The following is a 20,643-nucleotide window of genomic DNA, read 5'->3' as shown; positions in this document are numbered from 1 at the left end:
CAGCCCAACCTATAAGTAAGGATAAGGCATCCAGGACCAAGGAAGTCACAGTGACACTTTATTCTGTCCTTTTCAGACCCATCATTGAGTGTAATGTCCCCTTTGGGATGTACCTGACCAGACATATGCAACAGTTGGAATGCCCACAAAGGTTCTTTACCAGGACAATCCAGAGTATAAACACATTGTTCTATATACAGATTGCCTTAAACACTGTCTCTGTACTCTTTCTCCTACAGGTTAGTGAGAGACGATCTATACCTGGCATGAAGGCCATTCTTGGATTCAGCTCTGATGGACCTTTTGCACATTTATTTCGGTGTATGTCATAACTGCCTGATTATAAACTCCTACGTCTTGTACTGTATGCCTCATTACTGTTTTTCTCTCCTTGCATATTTCAGCCTGTGTTCCTGCCTACTCCTGCTCTAACCTCCTGAATGCACCCTATCGGAAGTCCATACTAAGATTCCACAAACAAGGACATTTAAACTCTAAAACTAAAAACCCATCCTGCTCCCTGCAAGGCATTGACAGTGAAAGTATGTGCAGTGCTTTATCCATTTTGCAATTTTGAAGGTAATACATACTTTCTAGTAGGTCGCTATATGCTTCCCTGCCAGGTCATCCAGCAGCCAAAGCTTTCCCTTTTCTTGCCCACTAAAATAACCTACTGTCCCTATTTTACATTTTTATTTTTCTTCTTGTCCATTAAATAACCCTACTCCCCCTCTTATATTTCTTTACCCCTACTTTGTCATATGTAAGCTCCTTCCTTCACCTAACAGGATATTCCTCTACAGGGCTCTCTGTTGTATCAAACTGACTGCCCACTAGGTGGCACATCTCTACCATTTTGCTGTCTCTAGTTTCTTTCCCACTCTTCTCCTTATCTCACCCATATAGTTCATAGACAACTTTTCTACTGCTCTCTGCCTCTCTATTCTCCCTGGATTACCTATCCACTTCTCCACTCTGCATATACCCATCTCTACCCCTCATAAAGCCTCTGACCTTCTTGTACTGTTATTTCTTTTTTTATATCCAACTACAACTCTAGTTTGCTGTCAGTTTTTTAACTTAGCATAACAGTGCAAACTTACCTTCTGGCTCTCACACTCTACTGATTGTTTTCCTCTCATTTCTCCTTCCTTTGGCTCTTCCCACTTCATTCGCCCTGCGGGCTCACTCCGCTCCCCTACCCTGCCCCCAAATGCCACCCACCCCCAGCACCTCTACATTTATTCCTGACTTACCCCTCCCACTCATACCAGTTGACTAATCACAGTCCTCTCCTTACTACCCCTCCCATTCTTACTCCTCCCACTCTACTTGACCTGCACTCTTCACCACACTTAGTCTCTTTCTGTCCCTCTGTAAAGACTCACAACCCCTTCTACTTCCTTTACCTCTCCTCCTTAGTTAGCCTGCTAACTTCCTCGACATTTCTCTCTTCAATTCCCACTTTCTCTAAGTATGCCCTCCCATGTCATTTATACTATCCACGTCCCATGCTCTCTTCTTGTGCTACTAATTCCTCTTTATTTTGCTACTTCTTACTCTTTCAAAACACCCCTATGCCTACCTCCTACTCAAACTATCCTTTGCACTCACCTGCAACCATTTCTAGCAACCCGCTTCCACACAATATCATCCTCTCTTATTCCTCCTAACCTACTGTACCTATTCCACCCCAAACTCTTCTCCACTACAACAAATACCTTCACTCTTAAACCACTACTAGCCCCAAACAGCTTCCTTCTCAATAAACCCAAAAGGCTAAAAGTTATTCCCAATAATGACCTAGACTTATCTGGATATATCCATCCTAACCCTGGCCCTTGCCTCACAACTAACAACTACCTCCCCCACCTCTGCTTCGTCCATTGCACACTCCCATTCCCCCCCCCCCTTTCTTCTTCTGCTTCCTCTCTTAACACCCTTAAGGTCTTTACTATAAATGCCCAGAGCCTTAATAACTAAATACACCAAATACAAGCTTGGATTTGCCACAACCAACTTGACATCTTAGCCATCTCTGAAACCGGGCTAAACCCCCATATTGCTGACTCTGAAATCCTTCCTCCTGGGTTCCAAATCCATAGAAGTGACCGTTTAAACAGAAAAGGTGGAGGCTCTGCACTAAATCTACTCCAGCCTTCTTTCATTAATCCCTCTACAAACTCCAATTCCACAATTCAAAAATACTGAACTAACTGCTAGTCTCCTACAACTAAATAAACATAAAAAATCTGCATTATCTCCCTATATATTTCCCCAGGTGACAACATCTCTACCCTTGAAAATATTGTTCACTGGCCTCAACTGAAATAAAATTTGAAACCTACATTCTAGGCGATGTTAATATTGATTGGAATAAAATTAACTCACCTTCCCCCTCCTTATTCATTAACCTCTACAATTTCACCCAAGTAATTCATACAACCACTGGCCCTAACAAACACCCCCCCCCCCCCCAGGATCCATCATCGACTGGGTCCTAGTCTCCCATCCAAACAAAATAACTCTCTCTGGTACTATCCCAGACACCTTTAGTGACCATCTCCCTGCTTTCTTACATCGCTCAACCAACACCACTAAACATCAACACCACTACATCCACATTCGTAATCTCAGCAACTTCAACCCACCAAATTTCTCAAACACTTTTAAACATGTTAACTGGCAAATCCTAAATACTCTTCCCCTTGACAATGCAGTAGAACATTTTAACTCTATTTTCCTAAAAACCCTCAACTCCCAAGCCCCGCCAAGAAACAAACGAATCAAGACTAATTCTGCTCCTTAGCTATCCAAAGAAACTAAACAAATCATGCATTGCAGGGACAAATTCTGGAAGCTCTACCAGAAAAATAAGATGCCCTCTACCTTGCTTCAATACACCTAACTCCGCAACCAAGTAAAAAAAACTAATCACCTCAGACAAAAAAAACTACTACAATAAACTTCAGTCCAACAATAACAAGAACCCACAACAATTCTGGAAATCTGTTAATTCCCCTACTCCATCTAATCCAGGAATAATCCCTGCCCTGACCCTAGCATTACTGACTCAGAATTAAGCTCTCACTTCAACACATTTTTTACAGAATCCATAGCTAATCAAATCTTTTCCAGACAATAATCCATCCAACTCTCTTTCCTCTACTCCCAACAACCCTCATAACTGTCCTCTTAATTTCCAGCTCAAACCTGTTCCAACTACTTTCATAAAAAGACTCCTATCAAAACTAAAGCCTTGCTCAAATGCCCCTGACAACATACCCTCCTCCTTCCTCAAATCTGCTGCTGAAGGTATTGCTCTCCCTATCAGCATCCTAATTAACAGATCTTTAAAAGAGTCATATGTACCCAAACTTTGGCGATCTGCCTTCATTCTACCTCTTCACAAAGGAGGCAAAAACACCAATATCTCCAGTTTCCGCCCAATTGCCGTACTCTCACCAATATCAAAAATTCTAGAAAAATGTGTCCACCACCAACTTATGCCCTTTTTAACTCAGAATCACCTCATAACTCCCACCCAGCATGGCTTCCGCCCTGGCCACAGCACCATTACCGCCTTACTATCCTTCTTAGAAACAGTAAATCGAGCCCGTAATTCTGGATTACTAGTATCCACAGTACTGCTAAATCCTTCTAAAGCTTTTGATACCATCTCCCACAAGCACCTTTTCTTTCATCTCTCCAACCTTCATCTCTCCCTGGATACCCTATCCTGGTTCTCCAGCTACCTATCAGACAGATCTCAAGCTGTCAGATGGAAGATCTCTACCTTCTCCTTCTTGCCAACACCCACCGGTGTTCCCCAGGGGTCCATCCTCGGACCCATGCTTTTCAACATTTTCATTAATAACCTTCACACAGTCATCCCTGATACAACAGTTATCCAGTACGCTGATGACTCTACCTTAGTCTGTGCCGCCGCTAAACTACCTGAACTCCTGACTAAAACTCAAATAGCTTTTTCCACTACCGAGAACTGAATGCACCGCAACCACCTCTCTCTCAACTCTATTAAATCTAAAATACTTCTCTTCCCTCCCACCAGGGCTTTCTCTTTCGACAAAAATGCTTTCAAAGTCCTAAGCCAAAGCAACACTGCCACAGAAGTGGTCCCTTCTGCAAAACTCCTTGGCATTACCATAGACAAACACCTTACATTTGATATCCACATCCAACAAAACATAAAGAAAACCCACCAAAAGCTAGGTATGCTCTATAGAAATAACCGCTTTCTCTCCAACTCCTCCAGGCATACTATAGCAACTACCTACCTACCTCCTACCTTCTTTACTATATGGATCCCCTCTTCTAACTAACCTGTCTTCTTCCAACACCTCTAAACTCAAAATTTGCTATAATAAAATCTCCAAATTCGCAACTAAATCCAAAACCTCTACTCACCACTGCCTTACCCTACAATCTCTGAACTGGCTGGAACTCTCTAACCACCTAGACTATCTCCAACTAACCACCGCTCACAAATTAATATTCTATCCAGATAAATGCCCAGCCTTAACAAACATCCTTCCCCTTTACATCCCAACCAGATCTCTGAGATCTGAACACCAAAATTTAATCTCTATCCACAAACCCAAACGTCCTGCAGGCCAACTCCTCCTCTCTTTCACTGTAGGCAAAAAATATAACTCTCTCCCTCCTTCACTTAGGACTATACCTAATTCTGAATCCTTCAAGACCCAACTTTTCTCATACCTATCTACTAAACGTAAATGTTCCTGTTTCACCCTACATAAATTCATAGAAATTTCCCCTTTGAGCTCTCCTACTAACTCCTGCTCCACACTGCACTATAACCTCTTTTTCTATTCTCCTAAAACAAACCTAAGCTAACATCCTCAGATTAAGCAAGTTCTCTCTCTTGACTCCAAGTATGTATATATTGTAAATATCAAGTAATCCACAGATGCTTATTTTTCAGTCAGTTGAAACTTACTGCTCTGAATGTAAATACCTGCAAACTGTGCTACCTTTGTCTAAATTGCATTATAATGGCAATTTATTCCCTTGCTGTACCTGATTGTATGAATTTATATATGTATTTTACCTTTGCATTATGTAGCCTTTTGTAATCGTGTTGCTTATTGGAGCTTTTCTCCCTGGGCCTCCAAAGAAAATGGGCACATTCTGGCCCAGTGAACTTCCACGGTAATTAAACTGAAATAAATAAATAAAATAATTATACTCCATCAATAAAACACCTCTAAGAGATGACCTGGTAATCAGGGATTTGGGAACATATGTAGACAGTAATTTGGCCTTTGACCAAGATGTGGTAGGAAGAAAATCATTCTATGCAGCCCAACCTATAAGTAAGGATAAGGCATCCAGGACCAAGGAAGTCACAGTGACACTTTATTCTGCCCTTTTCAGACCCATCATTGAGTTTAATGTCCCCTTTGGGATGTACGTGACCAGACATATGCAACAGCTGGAATGCCCACAAAGGTTCTTTACCAGGACAATCCAGAGTATAAACACATTGTTCTATATACAGATTGCCTTAAACACTGTCTCTGTACTATTTCTCCTACAGGTTAGTGAGGGACGATCTATACCTGGCATGAAGGCCATTCTTAGATCCAGCTCTGATGGACCTTTTGTACATCCTCAAACTGAACAGTATCAGAACCACTATATCCAAGGATTTAAATTTTGCTTGTGACATAAATAAGATATATTTGAGAGAGAGATATGTGTTTCAGATTATCCCAATGCTCTAGAACAGGCTTCCCATTTATTTATGTATGTATTTATGTATTTACATTTGTTTGCCGGGAAAGTCTGACTGGACCAGAAGCCCATTTTCAGCAGAGGCCGGGGAGAAAAGCTCCACAGAAATATAAACAAAATACAATAATTAGATAGTACAGTAGTGTACATATAGTAAGATGCAGAATATACATCATCTAGTTAGTCTATAAAAATAAGTATTCAGTACAGTTTTCTAGTAGATACAATTTCATAAAGAAAAACATGCATTTCAGTAAAGATCACTGTGAGAAAAATAAAATTAGCACTGTGTACATATTAAATAATAGTTATGAACAAATGAGATTTCATATATATATATATATATATATATATATATATATATATATATATATATATGTGTGTGTGTGTATGTATATATAAATGGCGCACAGAAACAGTTATCCCACTCCACAAAGGGGGAGCCACCACTGATCCCGGGAACTATCGACCTATTAGCCTGACGATCCTCATCTGCAAGACCATGGAACGTATCATCGTGGAATTCATAAACAAAGACATTGGTAACCTCCAAACTCTGGATCCCACCCAGTTCAGGTTTGTGAAAGGCAGATCATGCCTCCTGAACCTGATCAACTTCTTTGAGGCAGTCAGCAGAGCTGTAGATGAGGGTAAGGTGGTTCACACAGCCTATCTTGACCTCGCCAAGACTTTCAACATCATCCCCCATTCTGGAATTATAGCTAAACTCACTATAAACTAGGTACAAATCCCTACGTCACAAGATGGGTTGCTAACTGGCTCACTGACAAGAACCCACACTGTAAAAGTTGCAGACTCCAAATCTGACCTCAAAGCAGTGATAAGTGGAGTACCACAGGGTTCCGTCCTGGGACCTCTCCTGTTTGGTATCTACTTCTCTGAAGTACAGACTAACACAGAAGGTCTTTGGCTAACGAAGTTCGCAGATAACTGCAAACTAGGAGCCATAATCAAAACTCCAAATGATGTGGACATCCTACAGAAGGGCCTTGCTGAGACAGATGCCTGGTGTCAGAGCCATGGCCTCAAGCCCAATGCCAAAAAGTGCAGTGTCATCCCCTTTGGTAAAAACTCTGTACCCATGAACTACCACATAGGCAGCAATCTACTTAACACTGAATGTGTGATAAGAGACCTTGGGACCCAGGTGGACAGTAGTCTCTCCTTTGATAGTCACATCGCCACAGTAGTCAGTAAGTCCTTCTACATGGCACACCTCATCATAAAAAAGTTCTCATCCAGGATAAAAGAGGTCATTGCTCCCCTCTACTCAACACTCTGGTCTATATTAGATAAACAAATGTTTATCTTATCGAACGCTCACATTATCGACAATCCCAGAACTCGAAACTGCAATTGTGCCCCCCACACCCCCGCTAAATATATATTCCAACTCCGAGATCGCACTACAGTGAGGAAAGGGCAAATATTCCCATCTTCACTGTACTGCGATTTCACAATTCCGGTTTCAGGTTCCGGGATTTTCGCTCATGTTAGCGTTCGGTAAGATAAACTTTTGTTTATCTAATATAGACCCATTATAGAGTACAACGCCCTTTTGTAATGTACCTCACAAGACATCTGCAGAAGCTGGAAAGGCCACAGAAGTACCTCACAAAGAGGATTACTGGCCTCAAACAAATGCCCTACACTGACCGCCTCAAAAAACTCCAGCTTTACTTCATAGCATATCGCCTACTCTGAGGTGATCTCTGCCTAACATATAAAGCTATGTCAAACCCAGAGCTGTTGGACATGCTACATCTAAAGAAATCCCAATCCCTCCGAGCTACACGCTCTAGGGACCTAAACCTTGTCACCACAATAAACAGGACATGCTTGAGGGATAGATTCCTGTCCCAGAGACTTCTCATACTCTGGAACAGGCTACCCATCTATGTCAAGCAAAGTTCTTCATTAGCACTCTTCAAGAAAAATCTTGATGAGTGGATGGGAAATAGGAAATACACCCCGGGGATCACTTCTGAGTCTTTGCTCGACAGTGGTACAGGAAAATAACTTTCTTGGCTGGCGTAAACCAGGGAACCTTGTTGGCTAGGCTTACGTAGGCCCTTGGGCCAATAGCCTAGTACCTACCTATGAACCTATATATATAATATATATATATCTATATATATATATATATATATATATATATTTTTTTTTTTTTTTGGAGTAGTAACAACACTGAGGTGAGGGAGAAAATGAGGTAAGGAGTGGACAGTATGATGAGAGAGTTATAGATATCTTGTCAGTCAGGTTTGGTGAAGGAGCAGTGCCAGTTTTTGGATAGATGTCCAAAGAGTAGTTTGAAATTGGTAGATTCAGGTGTGTTTTGGAGGGTGTAGGGTAGAGAGTTCCATAATTTGGCTATTTGATTTGAGAATAGGGGTTCACAGTGAGTGTTGTTAGCTTTGTTTACTGTGAGAAAGTTTGTGTCTGCAGATCTTAGACTTCATGGGCATGAATAGGGAACAACAAGTTATTTATTTTATTTTACATTTGTTGACCAGGATAGTCCGACTGGATACATGTCCATTTTCAGCGGAGGCCTGGGGAGAAAAGCTCCACATACCAAAAAAGAGACAGTACATACATCACTGAGTGATAAAATCAGGCAGACATGTTTAGAAACATATAGACAAAGAATACAGGCAGATATCAATATACACATTGTGCAACACAAGTAACATGCATACAGAAGTTCCTTGAGGGATGAAAAGTTGTCAGGATGGCAGATGATATTGTGTGTGAATTTAAGTTGATTTACATGGAGGTTAGGTAGCTTGAGCCAATTTAATTTATGTAGAGCAGTACAGTGGTGTGTTTGGTAGGGAAGGTTGGCTGCAAAATGGGCTATTTTTTGTAACAAGTTTCCAGTTTGGTTAAGTCTGATTTTTTTTTTAAGCTGGGGGAAAGCATAAAGGAGTGTAGATAGGAGGAAGGTTCTGGTTATGGCTAGTCTGGTACTGTCAGTGAGAAATGGCTTGCTTCTGTACAGTTAACCAAGTTTGATGTGAACTTTCTTAATTGTGATGGGTATGTGTTGGTTAAATCTGAATTTGTTCTCTCTAGTCATGCCCAAGAGTTTTGTATGCTCAACTGGTTGGATGACTGTGTTGTTTGCTGAGAGAATGGTGAAAAGAGGGGTGGCAGGTGATTGTTTGCTACTGATAAATGGCATTAACTGTGTCTTTATGGGGTTGAGGATTAGTTGTGATTTACTTACATATGTTTTGATACAATTGAAAGCATGTTGGGCTACTGTTTGGAGGTCTGGTAAGGTATCTGCTGAGCAGATTAAAGTTGAATCATCTGCATACTAAACTACTTTAGCATGTGTTGTGGTGGGGAACTCTGACTGAGATAGGCAGAAGTGGTGAGAATTTGTATTTCCATCATACTGCTTGTTGTCTATCAGAAAGATTGCTTAGGAACCAGGAGAGGGAAGTCTTTGATGGGTTTAGTGAGGCAAGAGTAGTAAGGAGTTTCTGATGGGAGACAGTATTCGCTTTTGACATGTCTTGGAAGACTGATGCTACTCACTGGTTTGAATTTCTGAGTTGGTTGATGGTGTTAGAGAAATTAATTAGGGCTGTGGCGATGCTTTGTTTCAGTCTGAAACCATGTTGGGAGGGAGAGATAGGTTTGTGAGATAGCAGGTATTGTTGTAGTTGAGAATTTATAAATTTTTCCAGAATTTTGACACAGGAGGAAAGGATGGCTATGGCTGTGTAATTGTTTAATTCTGTTAATGATCCTCCTTTATGCAGAGGGGTGATACAGGACATTTTCCATAATTTTGGGACATATTGTTCTGCTATAGACCTATTTACCAGAATGGAGATCGGCAGAGCTATGGCATCAGCTGAAAGTTTGAGGTACTCATTGGGGAGATGGTCAGCTGCTAAGGAAGAAGGTTTCAGTTTTTTCAGCATCGTTCTTATGGTGTTTGTTGGGACAAGTTTGAGGTCAAAAGAGTTGTTGTTACTTTCTACATTAGGTGAAAGAGACGGTGGGGTGGAATTGTTCCCTGTAACTAAGGAGAGGATGGTGTTTATAAAGTAGGTGTTGATTTGTGAGGCGATACTCACACTTTGGTTGTTGGTTGTGGGGTTGTGGCTTTACCCTGGATAGAGGAGCGAGTTAATTGCCTGCCAGAACTTTTTGGGATTGTTTTCATATTTATTTTGCATAAATGTGCAAGATGTTTTTTGTCTAGTTTGAGTTGTTTTTTTGTTTGATTGTGGAGCTGCTGGTATGCTAACAGAGTTTTGTTGTCTTTTGTTTTCTGGTATTGAAACCAGGTTTTGTCCCTCAGCTTTTGAAGTCTAATGGTTTCTTTTGATATCCAGGGCAATCTCTTATTTTTAACATGACATGTACGAGTTGTTGCTAAGCTGTTTAGAATAGCTAGAAATGTGTCATTGAAGTATGTTACGGCCTGGTTGAGTTGTAAATGATAGAATGGTGTCCAATTACATTTATCTTTTGGCATTGGTGAAAAAAATATTTGTTGCAGGCTCTCGGTTTTACTTTCAGACACTAATCTCCCTATTTCAAGGCATAATAAGAGGTAATTACCCCCATAAACTGTAGAGATGTATCAGTGCATTGGTTGTCAGTAATACAGTTAGGCCAGTGGGAAAAGAATTGCTCGTTATAGACACATTTCAGATTTATTGTATCACATCAACATACTGTAAGTATAATTTGAGAATATATTTGATGTAGCAACTGCTGCTCTTAATTTATTTATTGGAGATTTGGATGCCAAGTAAATATGGAAACAAAAGCATATGTCCTGTAGCAGATACAAAGGGGACCCAACCAGAAAGACCCTTGCAAATACAGAAAAGTGTAAGTAGACATTTACATACCTCTTTTTTTCAAGGTGTCATGGGAGATATTTAAATAATGTGTAAAAATATAGAAATGTTTTTGGATACTGGCACTGTAATGCAGAAAAGCTCACAGTTCTTTAGTAATACAAAAGGTACACTCAGACACATGGCTGTCTTTATATTAGTTACATATGATTTGCTTACTCTAAATATCCTGCTTTCTTTTCTATTGACTTTTGCCAGGACTCTGGAATGAGAACAATAGGACACATTGTGTCTTTGCCTCTTTCAGCCAGTTGTGTTGTGAATCACCAAACTGAACAACTCTGAGGATTACAAATGCCAAAGAATAATGCCTGAAATGAAGGACAAAGAAGTTAATTTTAAGCATTTTATGCAGGGGAGCAAACCCCTGCACTTTCCCCATGAGTCCCCTGAACTATTGTATACCAACTTCATGGTTGCTGCAGTTCAAAGAAGGGAGAAATCTCCCAAAAGAAGGGAATCATTGCCAGCTCATACTTAGAAATTGCACTGGCAATTATTTCCTATGGAAAACTGCAATTAAAAGTATGTTCCTTTGCATATTTATTTTTTCAAACAACTGACAAACTTGATATTTCACCTTGGCCATCTGTAGAAAAGCCTTTAGGTTCATAGGTGTGTACTAAGCTAATGGCCCTGGGGCCTTTACAAGCCTAGCCCATAGACGTGCCCTGGCATTGTGCCGCCCATCGTTAGTTTCCAGTGCCTCTTATCAAATAGAGCCACTGGAGTAATCCCCGGGGTGAACTTTCTATTTCCTATCCACTCATCAAGATTTCTCCCAAAGAGGGCTAGTGAGGTGCTCTGCTTGACATGTATGGGATGTCTATTCCAGAGCATGGGCAGTCTCTGGGTTATGAACCTGTCCCTCCAGCATGTTCTGTTGATTGTGGTAATGAGGTTGAGGTCTCTGGAGCATGTGGTGCAGAGGGATTGGGATTTCTTTAGATGTAGCATTTCTAACAGAGCTGTGTCAGACATGGCTTTGTAAGTCAAGCAGAGATTGCCTCTTGGTAGATAATATGAGACAGAGAATAGCTGGTGTTTTTTGAGTCTGCCCATGTAGGACATGTGTTTAAGGCTTAGGATCCTCTTCGTGAGGTACTTTTGTGGCCTCTCCAGCTGTTGCAGGTGTCTGGTGAGGTACATGCCAAATGGGGCATTACACTCTATGATTGGTCTAATGAGGGAAGAGTAGAGAGAAATGATGACCTCTTTCTTCCTGGATGCAAAACCCTTGGTAGTAAGATGTGCCACATAGAAGGGCTTTCTGACCACAGTGGCAGTGTGGTGGTCGAAGGAAAGGTTGCTGTCAACCTGTGTCCCCAGATCTCTTATAACGTCTTTAGTGTTCAGTGGGCTCCCATCGATATGATAATTAGTGGGAACTGAGTTTTCCCTAAAGGGATGAAGACGCATTTTTTGACATTAAGGCTTAAGGCTATGGTTTTGACACCAGTCATTGGTCTCAGTGAGGCCTTTCTGTAGGATGTTTGCATCACTTGGGGAGTTAATAATGGCTCCCAGCTTGCAGTCATCTGCGAATATGGTCAGCCAGAGTCCCTCCTTGTTGGCCTGGACTTCTGAGAAGTAGATGCCAAACAGTGGAGGACCCAGGACCGATCCCTGTGGGACTCTACTTGTGATTGGTCAGCAGTCTGACTTGAGTCCACTACTTTTACACTGTGTGTTCTAACTGTTAGCCAATATACAACCCACCTAACAGTATAGAGGTTGATGCCTTATCAATAATTCCTGAGTGAGGAATGGTATCAAAGGCCTTGACCACAGTGAGGTAGGCTGTATTACCTTCATCCACTGCTCTGGTGACTGACTCAAAGAAGTCGACCAGGTTGAGCAGGCATGATCTACCTTTCACAAAACCAAATTGCTTGGGATCTAGAGTTTGGAGATTCCCTGTATCCTTGTTAATTAGGTCCATGATGATGCTCTCCATAGCCTTACATATTAGACATGTCAGGTTAATGGGGCGATAATTTCCAGGGTCTGTAGTTGCTCCTCCTTTATGGAGAGGGATGACTGTAACAGTGTGTCATTCGGTAGGGACAAAGCCTGAGGTGAGGCTGTGAGTGAACAGAGCACACAGATGTGGTGCCAATTCATTTTGTAATTCATGTAGAACTCTGTATCCATGAACTACCACATAGGTGGTAGTTTACTTAACACCGAAAGTGTGATAAGAGACCTTGGGACACAGGTGGACAGTAGTCTCTCCTTTGATAATCACATTGCCACAGTAGTCAGGAAATCCTTCTACATGGCACACCTCATCACAAAATGTTTCCCATCCAGGAAAAAAGAGGTCATTGTTCCCCTCTACTCGTCACTCATTAGACCTATTAATAGAGTACAACGCCCCTTTTGGTATGTACCTCACAAGACATCTACAACAACTAGAAAGACCACAGAAATACCTCACAAATAGGATTACCTGCCTCAAACAGATGCCCTACGCAGACCATCTCAAAAAACTCCAGCTTTACTCTGTCACACATCGCCTGCTCGTAGGCAATCTCTGCCTAACATACAAAGCTATGTCAAACCCAGAGCTATTGGACATGCTCCACTTAAAGAAATCCCAGTCCCTCAGTTACACGCTTTAGGGACCTAAACCTTGTCACCACAATAAACAGAACATGCTGGAGGGATAGACTCCTGTCCCAGAGATTTCCCATACTCTGGAACAAACTAACTATCTATATCAAACAAAGCTCCTCATTAGCACTCTTCAAGAAAAATCATGATGATTGGATGGGAGATAGGAATTCACCCCGGGGATCACTTCTGTGGCTTTGCTCGACAGGGGCACAGGAAAATAATTTTCTTGGGTGGCGAAAGCTAGGGTACCTTTTTGGCTAGGCCAATAGCCTAGTACCTACCTATGAACGCAGCCAGGGATATTGTTGGGTTCCATGGAAGCTGTATTCTTGGCCTTAGACAATGCGGTTTTAACCTGTGTTGCAGTAATGCAGGGTGCCTTGCATTCTTCCGATATTGAGATTGGGGGGGGGGGGGTAAAGTTGGCATTGAATCTGTTTTTAATAGTACTGTCATGATTTATGTGTGAGGCTTTACATGTTAAATGCACATGTTTTGGAATGATAAGAAAATGTTTTATGCTTATGGCTTAATTTTCTGTTTTATTAAGGGCTTTTGCTGATTTTGCATTTTTTTATGTATACTTTATTCATCGTATTCCTCATTTCCAGAGATTATATTGAAACTTTTATTAATTACTTAACCAATTTGTCCTCGCCGTCATAAGGTAAAACTTTTCTGCTTTTTTTTAAAGATAAAAATCAAGATGAAACCTTGATGGACACTAAAGATACCAGAGAATCAACAGACTGGAGAGTGAAGATAGTTAAAAACCAGTGTTTACTTGATAGAGGACACCAGAGCATTCTTGATGCAATGAACAGGGTATGCAAACATTAAGTTTTACTGTTGTGATATTCTGTTAAAAGTCTTAACATTTCTCTTTGGTTGGAGAACAAAATGTTATTCTTACTCTAAACATTTTACTGTGCTTATAAATGAGTGAAACTCCACTTCACATTTGAGTGGCACTGGATAGAAGTTTCATAATAGTGCAGATGGTTTATGATACTTTTTTTAAATTACAAGAACATGTATCAAGAAGAGTGAGAATTAGTTTATGTAACATATTGAAGTCTCTGCTGCTATAGTCGGTGAAACATGTTAGAACTGTGGCTTCGGTGTAGAAACCAGAAAGCAGCTTGACCTTCATTCATTTCTGTGTAGGCTTGCTGTGTGCATCTGAAAACAAATACATTGATTTACCAAGGAGTAGAGAGTAGGGATCACAAGGGCTGCCCTCAGAGTTACATTGCTTCTGTAGGAACTGTACTCTTCTGCTGAGTTGTGCTGACTGAAGTGCAACAGGTTTAGTGCTGATCAGTAAACTAGTACTATAGATTTGGAGATAGCATTTGTAATCATCAACAGAACCATTTTTCTGTCAAAGTTGTGCTGAATTCATTATTTGGTTGGTGTATTGGTGTTTACATTTGAGTGTGATTTATGAGTAGCAGTAAAAAGTTGGGAGGGGGAGAGGGAGACATTTGCAGTAGAAACTGCTTGTAGCAGCATATGCATTGGGTATTAACAATAACATTTATTGACAATGAAACAGTAATCTTTCAGAGCCATTAACAATATTAAAGAACAGATCTGAAGTAGGAAGACTTCATTCGTCTGCAACCTGTGGGTATCGGATCCGACCTCGGATCCGAGCCGGCAATTCAAAAGCTTAGGCTCCGAGCTCCTAGCTCCTCCCTCTTACCCATAACCCCTTGCCACGCCCTGACTGACCTCAGATTTCGTTTGCCGATTTTCAAGAAGCAACGGAATTCTTGAGCTCCTGGCGTGGTTTTTTGAGATAAGTGGTTTTCTGACAGGAAAATTGTTAAATTTCTCAGTTTTTGTTTAAAAAATAGTTAGTGTTGTGTGTGATTAAGGCTTTCCCTCCCTCTTTAGTTAAATTTCTCGGGTTTTTCGTAGTTTTGTGTGTGTCTGTGTGTGTTTAGGCCTTAGGTGTCATGTCTGAAGCCCCTAAGGCTGTCTTTTCGAAATGTGCGAGTGTGGCCATAAGCTGTCCCCAGCAGATGGCCACACTCGCAAGTCATCTTGGGGTTGAACACCTGTCTTCTGGTTGTACCATTTGTGCAGGGTTCAACCCCCGGGCTTTAAGGGAACGGAGGTCGAAGTTAGTGCTGGCGGGTCTTTTACCCCCAGATACTGCTTCGCCTCTGCCTCCAGTCAGCAACTTGTTGCTGTCAGTTCTCCCTCCGGCTTGGACTCAACCTCCCTTAAAAATGCCGGAGGAAGGATTCTAGTAGGGAGAGACAGAAGGAGAGGCACAGGAGAAGCACCACAAGAGGAGGCCAAGCTTCCAGCTCGGCTCCTCCATCTAAGCGGGCTTCCCTGTGCCTTCTAGCTTCCCTCCTCCTCGGCTCCACTCCCCTCGGTTCTCTCCTGGACCCGAGGAGGAGGAGGCTAGCCCTTCCAGGAGGTCTCCGAGGCGGTTCTCTAGGTCCGCTTCGGTGGCCTCCTCTAGATCGACTTTTTCGATGAGCGAAGCTGATATGGACGGATGATGAGGAAATTCATCCAGGCCCAAATGCAAATGGGAGTGCTCCTAGCCCCCAACCGGGAGGGCTTGACCCCTTTTTTCGCGCCCCCGTAGCTCCTTCTCCGACCCATACCACGGGTTCGGAGCTTTCGGCGCCGTGCAGATTTGGATCCGGGGGTGGGTCGGATCCGATTGGTCGGCGCACCTCGGATCCGTCCCATCCCTTGAGTGCTTGGTGCCGGACCCGACCTCTCAGAGCCGAGGGCCGAGCCCCGGATCCAGAGGAGCTGGTGTGTCTTCGGCTCCGTCCAGGTCGGAGCACACTGGTCTCTCGGATCCGACGGTTTCGGCTCCGACTCCGATCCGTACGTCGGATCCGAGTGGGGGTCGGCTCTCGGGGCTTAGAGAAGCTGGCTCCCCCTCGGCTTTCAACGTTATGGAAAGGGCACTGTCGAGGACATCCGGGACCCCGGTCCCTGCCACGGCTCCATCCCGCACTCCATTGCAGTTGGGCCAGGCCCCCACCAGCCGGTCCCAGGGACAGCCCGCCTCGATGTCCCAAGTGGTTCCCTTGGAACATCCATCTGCTGAAGAGTACTCCTCGGACAGCCCCGATGAAGTACCTCGGAAGCGCAAGTGCAAGAGGAGGCAAATGGACTCCCCTCGGTCCGTCACTGAAGACCCGGACTTGGATGAAGGGAAGGCTCCCCTAGGTCACCCCTGAGGACGTCTCGTTTGGAGACATCATGGAGATGTTAAGGATCAGGGGGGGGTGGTCTGCCCCTAAGGCTTCTTCGGACGAGTCTGTGTTCTTGGAGGCATTCGAGGCGGGCCCTTCTACCTCTTGGGTGTCCCCTCCTGCTGACCCCCTGGTAGATCTTATATCTATCAGGGCGTGGAAGGATCCGGACACCATTGAGCCTATCCCAAAACGCCCAGACCGCATTCTTTCTCCTCCATCAGACCGCACCCACTGGAGTAAGGGTCCCCCAGTAGATGCCATGATGATGGCTGCAGCCACGAAGAGGGAATTGGCACAGGAGAGTCCCTCCGTCCATCCTCCGGGCAAGGAGTCCCGTTCGATGGATCGAATTGGGAAGCGAGTGTTTAGTTCAGCGACCTTCTCTTTGAGAGCGCTGAACTACATGGCGCATGTCATTAGGATGCAGCGAGATCTGATTAAAGAGTACGCTGCATCTCCCCTGGAGTCCATCTCGAGTGAGGATAAGCAGGTTTATTCCACCGAATGGCCACTCTCAGATCTGTATCCAATACATCTATGCGGCTGCTGTCTCATGCTACTGAGGGAGCCGCTAGAGCCAGCGGAGCAGGCCTTGTCATGAGGCGACAGGCCTGGCTCCGCCATTGTGATTTTGCTGAGCCCTTTAAGGCGACCTTCGCGAATGCCCCTTTCGATGGTTCTGCCTTATTTGGCAAGACTGTTCGCGAGACACTTGTCCAGAGCGAAAAGGACGGAAGACGCTGTCTGCCGTCGGAGTCCGCTTCTCAGCTCCCCAGAGGTCCTTCTCTAAGAACCAAAAGGGACAGAAGAAGATGTGGTTCCGGAAGTCGCAGCAGTCCCAACCTGCTCCGGATAACCAGTCCTTCCGTGGCAGAGGAGGACGGGAGGTCGTCGTGCCAGAGGCAGGGGCTCCTGGCAATTTTGGGTCCAGAGAACCCTTCTCTGAGAGACCCACGCAGCAGCCCTGAAGGGTTGCCCAGCTGTCCGTCTCTGGAGGCAGTCGGGGGGCGGTTTTCGATGCACTTGACTTCTTGGGAGTCCATAACAACAGACAGTTGGGTGCTTCGACTCATATCCAGAGGATATTCAATACCCCTAATCAAGATCCCCAAATCTCACAGCCTCCCAGATGTTCCACCCGATCAAAGGGAGGCGGCAGCTCTCGAAATCGAGCAGCTGCTAGGAAAAAGAGCCATCCAGCGCGTCCCCCCAGATCAAGCCGGATTAGGGTTTTACTCCAGGTTCTTTTTGGTGCCAAAGAAGACGGGGGACTTAAGACCAATTTTAGACCTTTCCCTGTTGAACCTGTCAGTAACCAAGCAAAAGTTCCGGATGGTCACCCTGCAATCTATACTCCCCCTGTTGAGGGAGAACGACTGGATGTGTTCCATAGACCTCAAGGATGCGTACTACCACATTCGGATGGACAGACGATCCAGGAGGTTCCTTCGCTTCCGGCTGGGAGCCAGTCACTATCAGTTCAGGGTCCTCCCCTTTGGTCTCACCTCAGCCCCCAGGGTGTTTACCAAGGTGTTAGCGGTGGTAGCGGCCCACCTGAGGCTCCAGGGATTACAGGTCTTTCCGTACCTGGACGACTGGCTCCTGACGGCATCATCAAGGCATCTTCTGTGCTCAGCCAGGGATTGCTTCCTTCAACTAGCACCAAGGCTGGGCATAACGATCAACTGGGAGAAATCTTTCCTGAATCCAACTCAAATTATAGATTTCATAGGAGGAAGACTAGACACCAGATCAATGCGAGCCTTCCTCACCCCAGACCGTATCGTCAGCCTGAGGTGTCATGTGACAGCAATCCTTCAACCGTCACCAACTGCAGCTTCGGTCCTGAGGGCCCTAGGTTCTATGGCGGCAGCTATCCCGCTTCTACTTCATGCTCGCCTACGCATGCGGGTTCTTCAATGGACCCTTCAAGTTCAGTGGTTTCCTCTTTGTTCGTCTCTAAACGCTCCGATTGCGGTCAGCAGAGCGTGCAGGGACTCCCTTCTGTGGTGGCTTCTTTCTCCGGAGCCCATAGCAGGAAGACCCTTTTGCGCTGCATTTCCCCGAGCCACAGTGACCACGGACGCTTCTTGCCTCGGGTGGGGGGGGCATTCTGCCGGAAAGCTTGTCCAAGGCACGTGCCAGCCCACACAGACATCATTGCATATAAATGTCCTGGAAACGAGGGCGGTGCTCTAGCGTTGCAAGCACTTCACCACGTTCTTCCTACAGGGACTATTGCGATTCAGACAGACAACATGTCCGTAGTCTGGTATATCAACAAGCAGGGAGGAACCAGGTCTTATCCCCTTTGTCGAGAGGCCATGAGAGTTTGGGAATGGGCAATTTCCACCAAACGCTTTCTGATAGCAACGCACATTCCGGGAAAGTCCAACATCCTTGCGGACAAGCTCAGTCGCACCATCCTTTCTCCACACGAGTGGTCCCTAAACCTTCAAGTAGCGAAGAAGATTTTTGCCGTTTGGGGGCAACCCTGTTGCGATCATTTTGCTTCTCCGTCAAACGCCAAATGCTACAATTTCTTCGCTCTACTTCCCCACCAGGGAGTTCGAGGATGCTCTGGTGCATGCTTGGCCTCCCGGTCTCCTTTATGCCTACCCTCCACTTCCTCTGATGCAGAGGTTTCTGCAGAAAGCCAACAGTTTGGGGAGCAGAATGATTCTCATTGCCCCATTCTGGCCTCGACAACCTTGGTTCCCCTTCGTATGGTCTCACAAAATCAATCCACCATGGATTCTGGATCCAATTTCGGATCTCATCTCTCACCCTCTGGGAATGCCAGTTCCCAACCTGCGGACCCTGAAGTTGACAGCTTGGCTGCTCCAATTCCAACCTTAATTAGGACTCCCGGTATCTCTTCACCGGTCAAAGCAATTTTGGTGGCTGCCCATAAACCTTCTACCAGACAGGTTTATCGGAGTAAATGGAAGAGGTTCTCTATATGGGCAGGGCAGAGAACGGTGGATCCTTTTTCAGCACCTATCTCTGCGGTGCTAGAATTTCTAACAGACCTCTTTCATCAAGGGGCCAGTTCATCCACGATTAAAGTGCAATTGGCTATATCGCATTATCACATTGGACAGGACACAGCTCCCCTTATGACAGCGAAATTATGCAAATCCTTTCTCAAGGGAGTTTTTATTAAGGCCTCCAGTCAAGGAGGTTGTACCGCCTTGGGATTTGTCTTTAGTCCTGCAGGCCCTTACTGCTCCTCCCTTCGAGCCTGCAGCTTCTGCTGATTTAAAATTCCTTTCCTGGAAGACTGTCTTTCTGGTAGCTATCACTTCAGCCAGAAGGGTGTCTGAGCTTCAGGCTCTTTGTGTCAAACCGCCTTACCTTTCTTTCTTCCCTGATAGGGTGTGCCTCAGGACCAATCCATCTTTTCTTCCGAAGGTCTCTTCTGAATCCAATATTAACCAGTCAATCAATTTGCCTGTCTTTTTCCCAAGTATTCAAACAAAGGGGAATACAAATTGCATTCATTGGATGTTCATAGACAATTACGTTTTATATTAACAGGACAGCTGGCCACAGGAAATCAGATCAGCTGTTCGTTTCCTTTGCTAAATTTGCTCTGGGTAAAGCAGTGTCTAAAGTCACTCTGTCTAAATGGATTGCTAATTGCATATTGCAGGCATATGACACTTCAGGCAGACCTGCTCCTAAGAGGGTTACGGCTCATTCTACTAGGGCAGTTTCTCGTCAGCCGCCTTTAAGTCCCGTGTTTCGTTGGATGATATCTGCTGCAGCTACTTGGGCCTCGCCTCATACTTTTATTTCTCATTACAAGGTGGATGTTGTTTCTAGAGGAAGAGCATCCTTTGGCTCAGCGGTGCTCCGGAACATCCTTCCATGGTGGCCGCCCAAGATTCAGGTAGCTAGGGACTCTGTCCCACAGGTTGCAGACGAATGAAGTCTTCCTACTTCAGATTTAGAAGTTATGTACTCACCATAACGTTCCATCTGAGTAGGTGACTTCATTCGGATGCAACCATCCCCCCCTCCATCCCCCTGACCTTTTTAGAGCGAGTATTTATGCTGTTTTAGTATACTGTGGTCAGTATTTGAGGCAAACT

The 20,643-nt window shown here is 44.2% G+C and overlaps 1 protein-coding gene across 1 annotated transcript in view; it reads left to right on the top strand.

The window, feature by feature from the left end:
- LOC122815022 (leucine-rich repeat serine/threonine-protein kinase 2-like) overlaps window positions 1–20,643 on the top strand; it is a 2,570,681-nt gene that overhangs the window by 214,126 nt on the left and 2,335,912 nt on the right. Inside the window, 1 exon segment of the mRNA XM_044087274.1 lies at window positions 14,002–14,132. Within this exon segment, the coding sequence (XP_043943209.1) occupies window positions 14,002–14,132 (131 nt within the window).

Source organism: Protopterus annectens, chromosome 11.part0 (genome assembly GCF_019279795.1).
Source record: "Protopterus annectens isolate FY-2018-M chromosome 11.part0, PAN1.0, whole genome shotgun sequence".
In the NCBI taxonomy this organism is placed as follows: domain Eukaryota; kingdom Metazoa; phylum Chordata; order Ceratodontiformes; family Protopteridae; genus Protopterus; species Protopterus annectens.
Note: the sequence above shows the minus strand (reverse complement) of the source record. Positions and strands in the feature narration are given on the sequence as shown.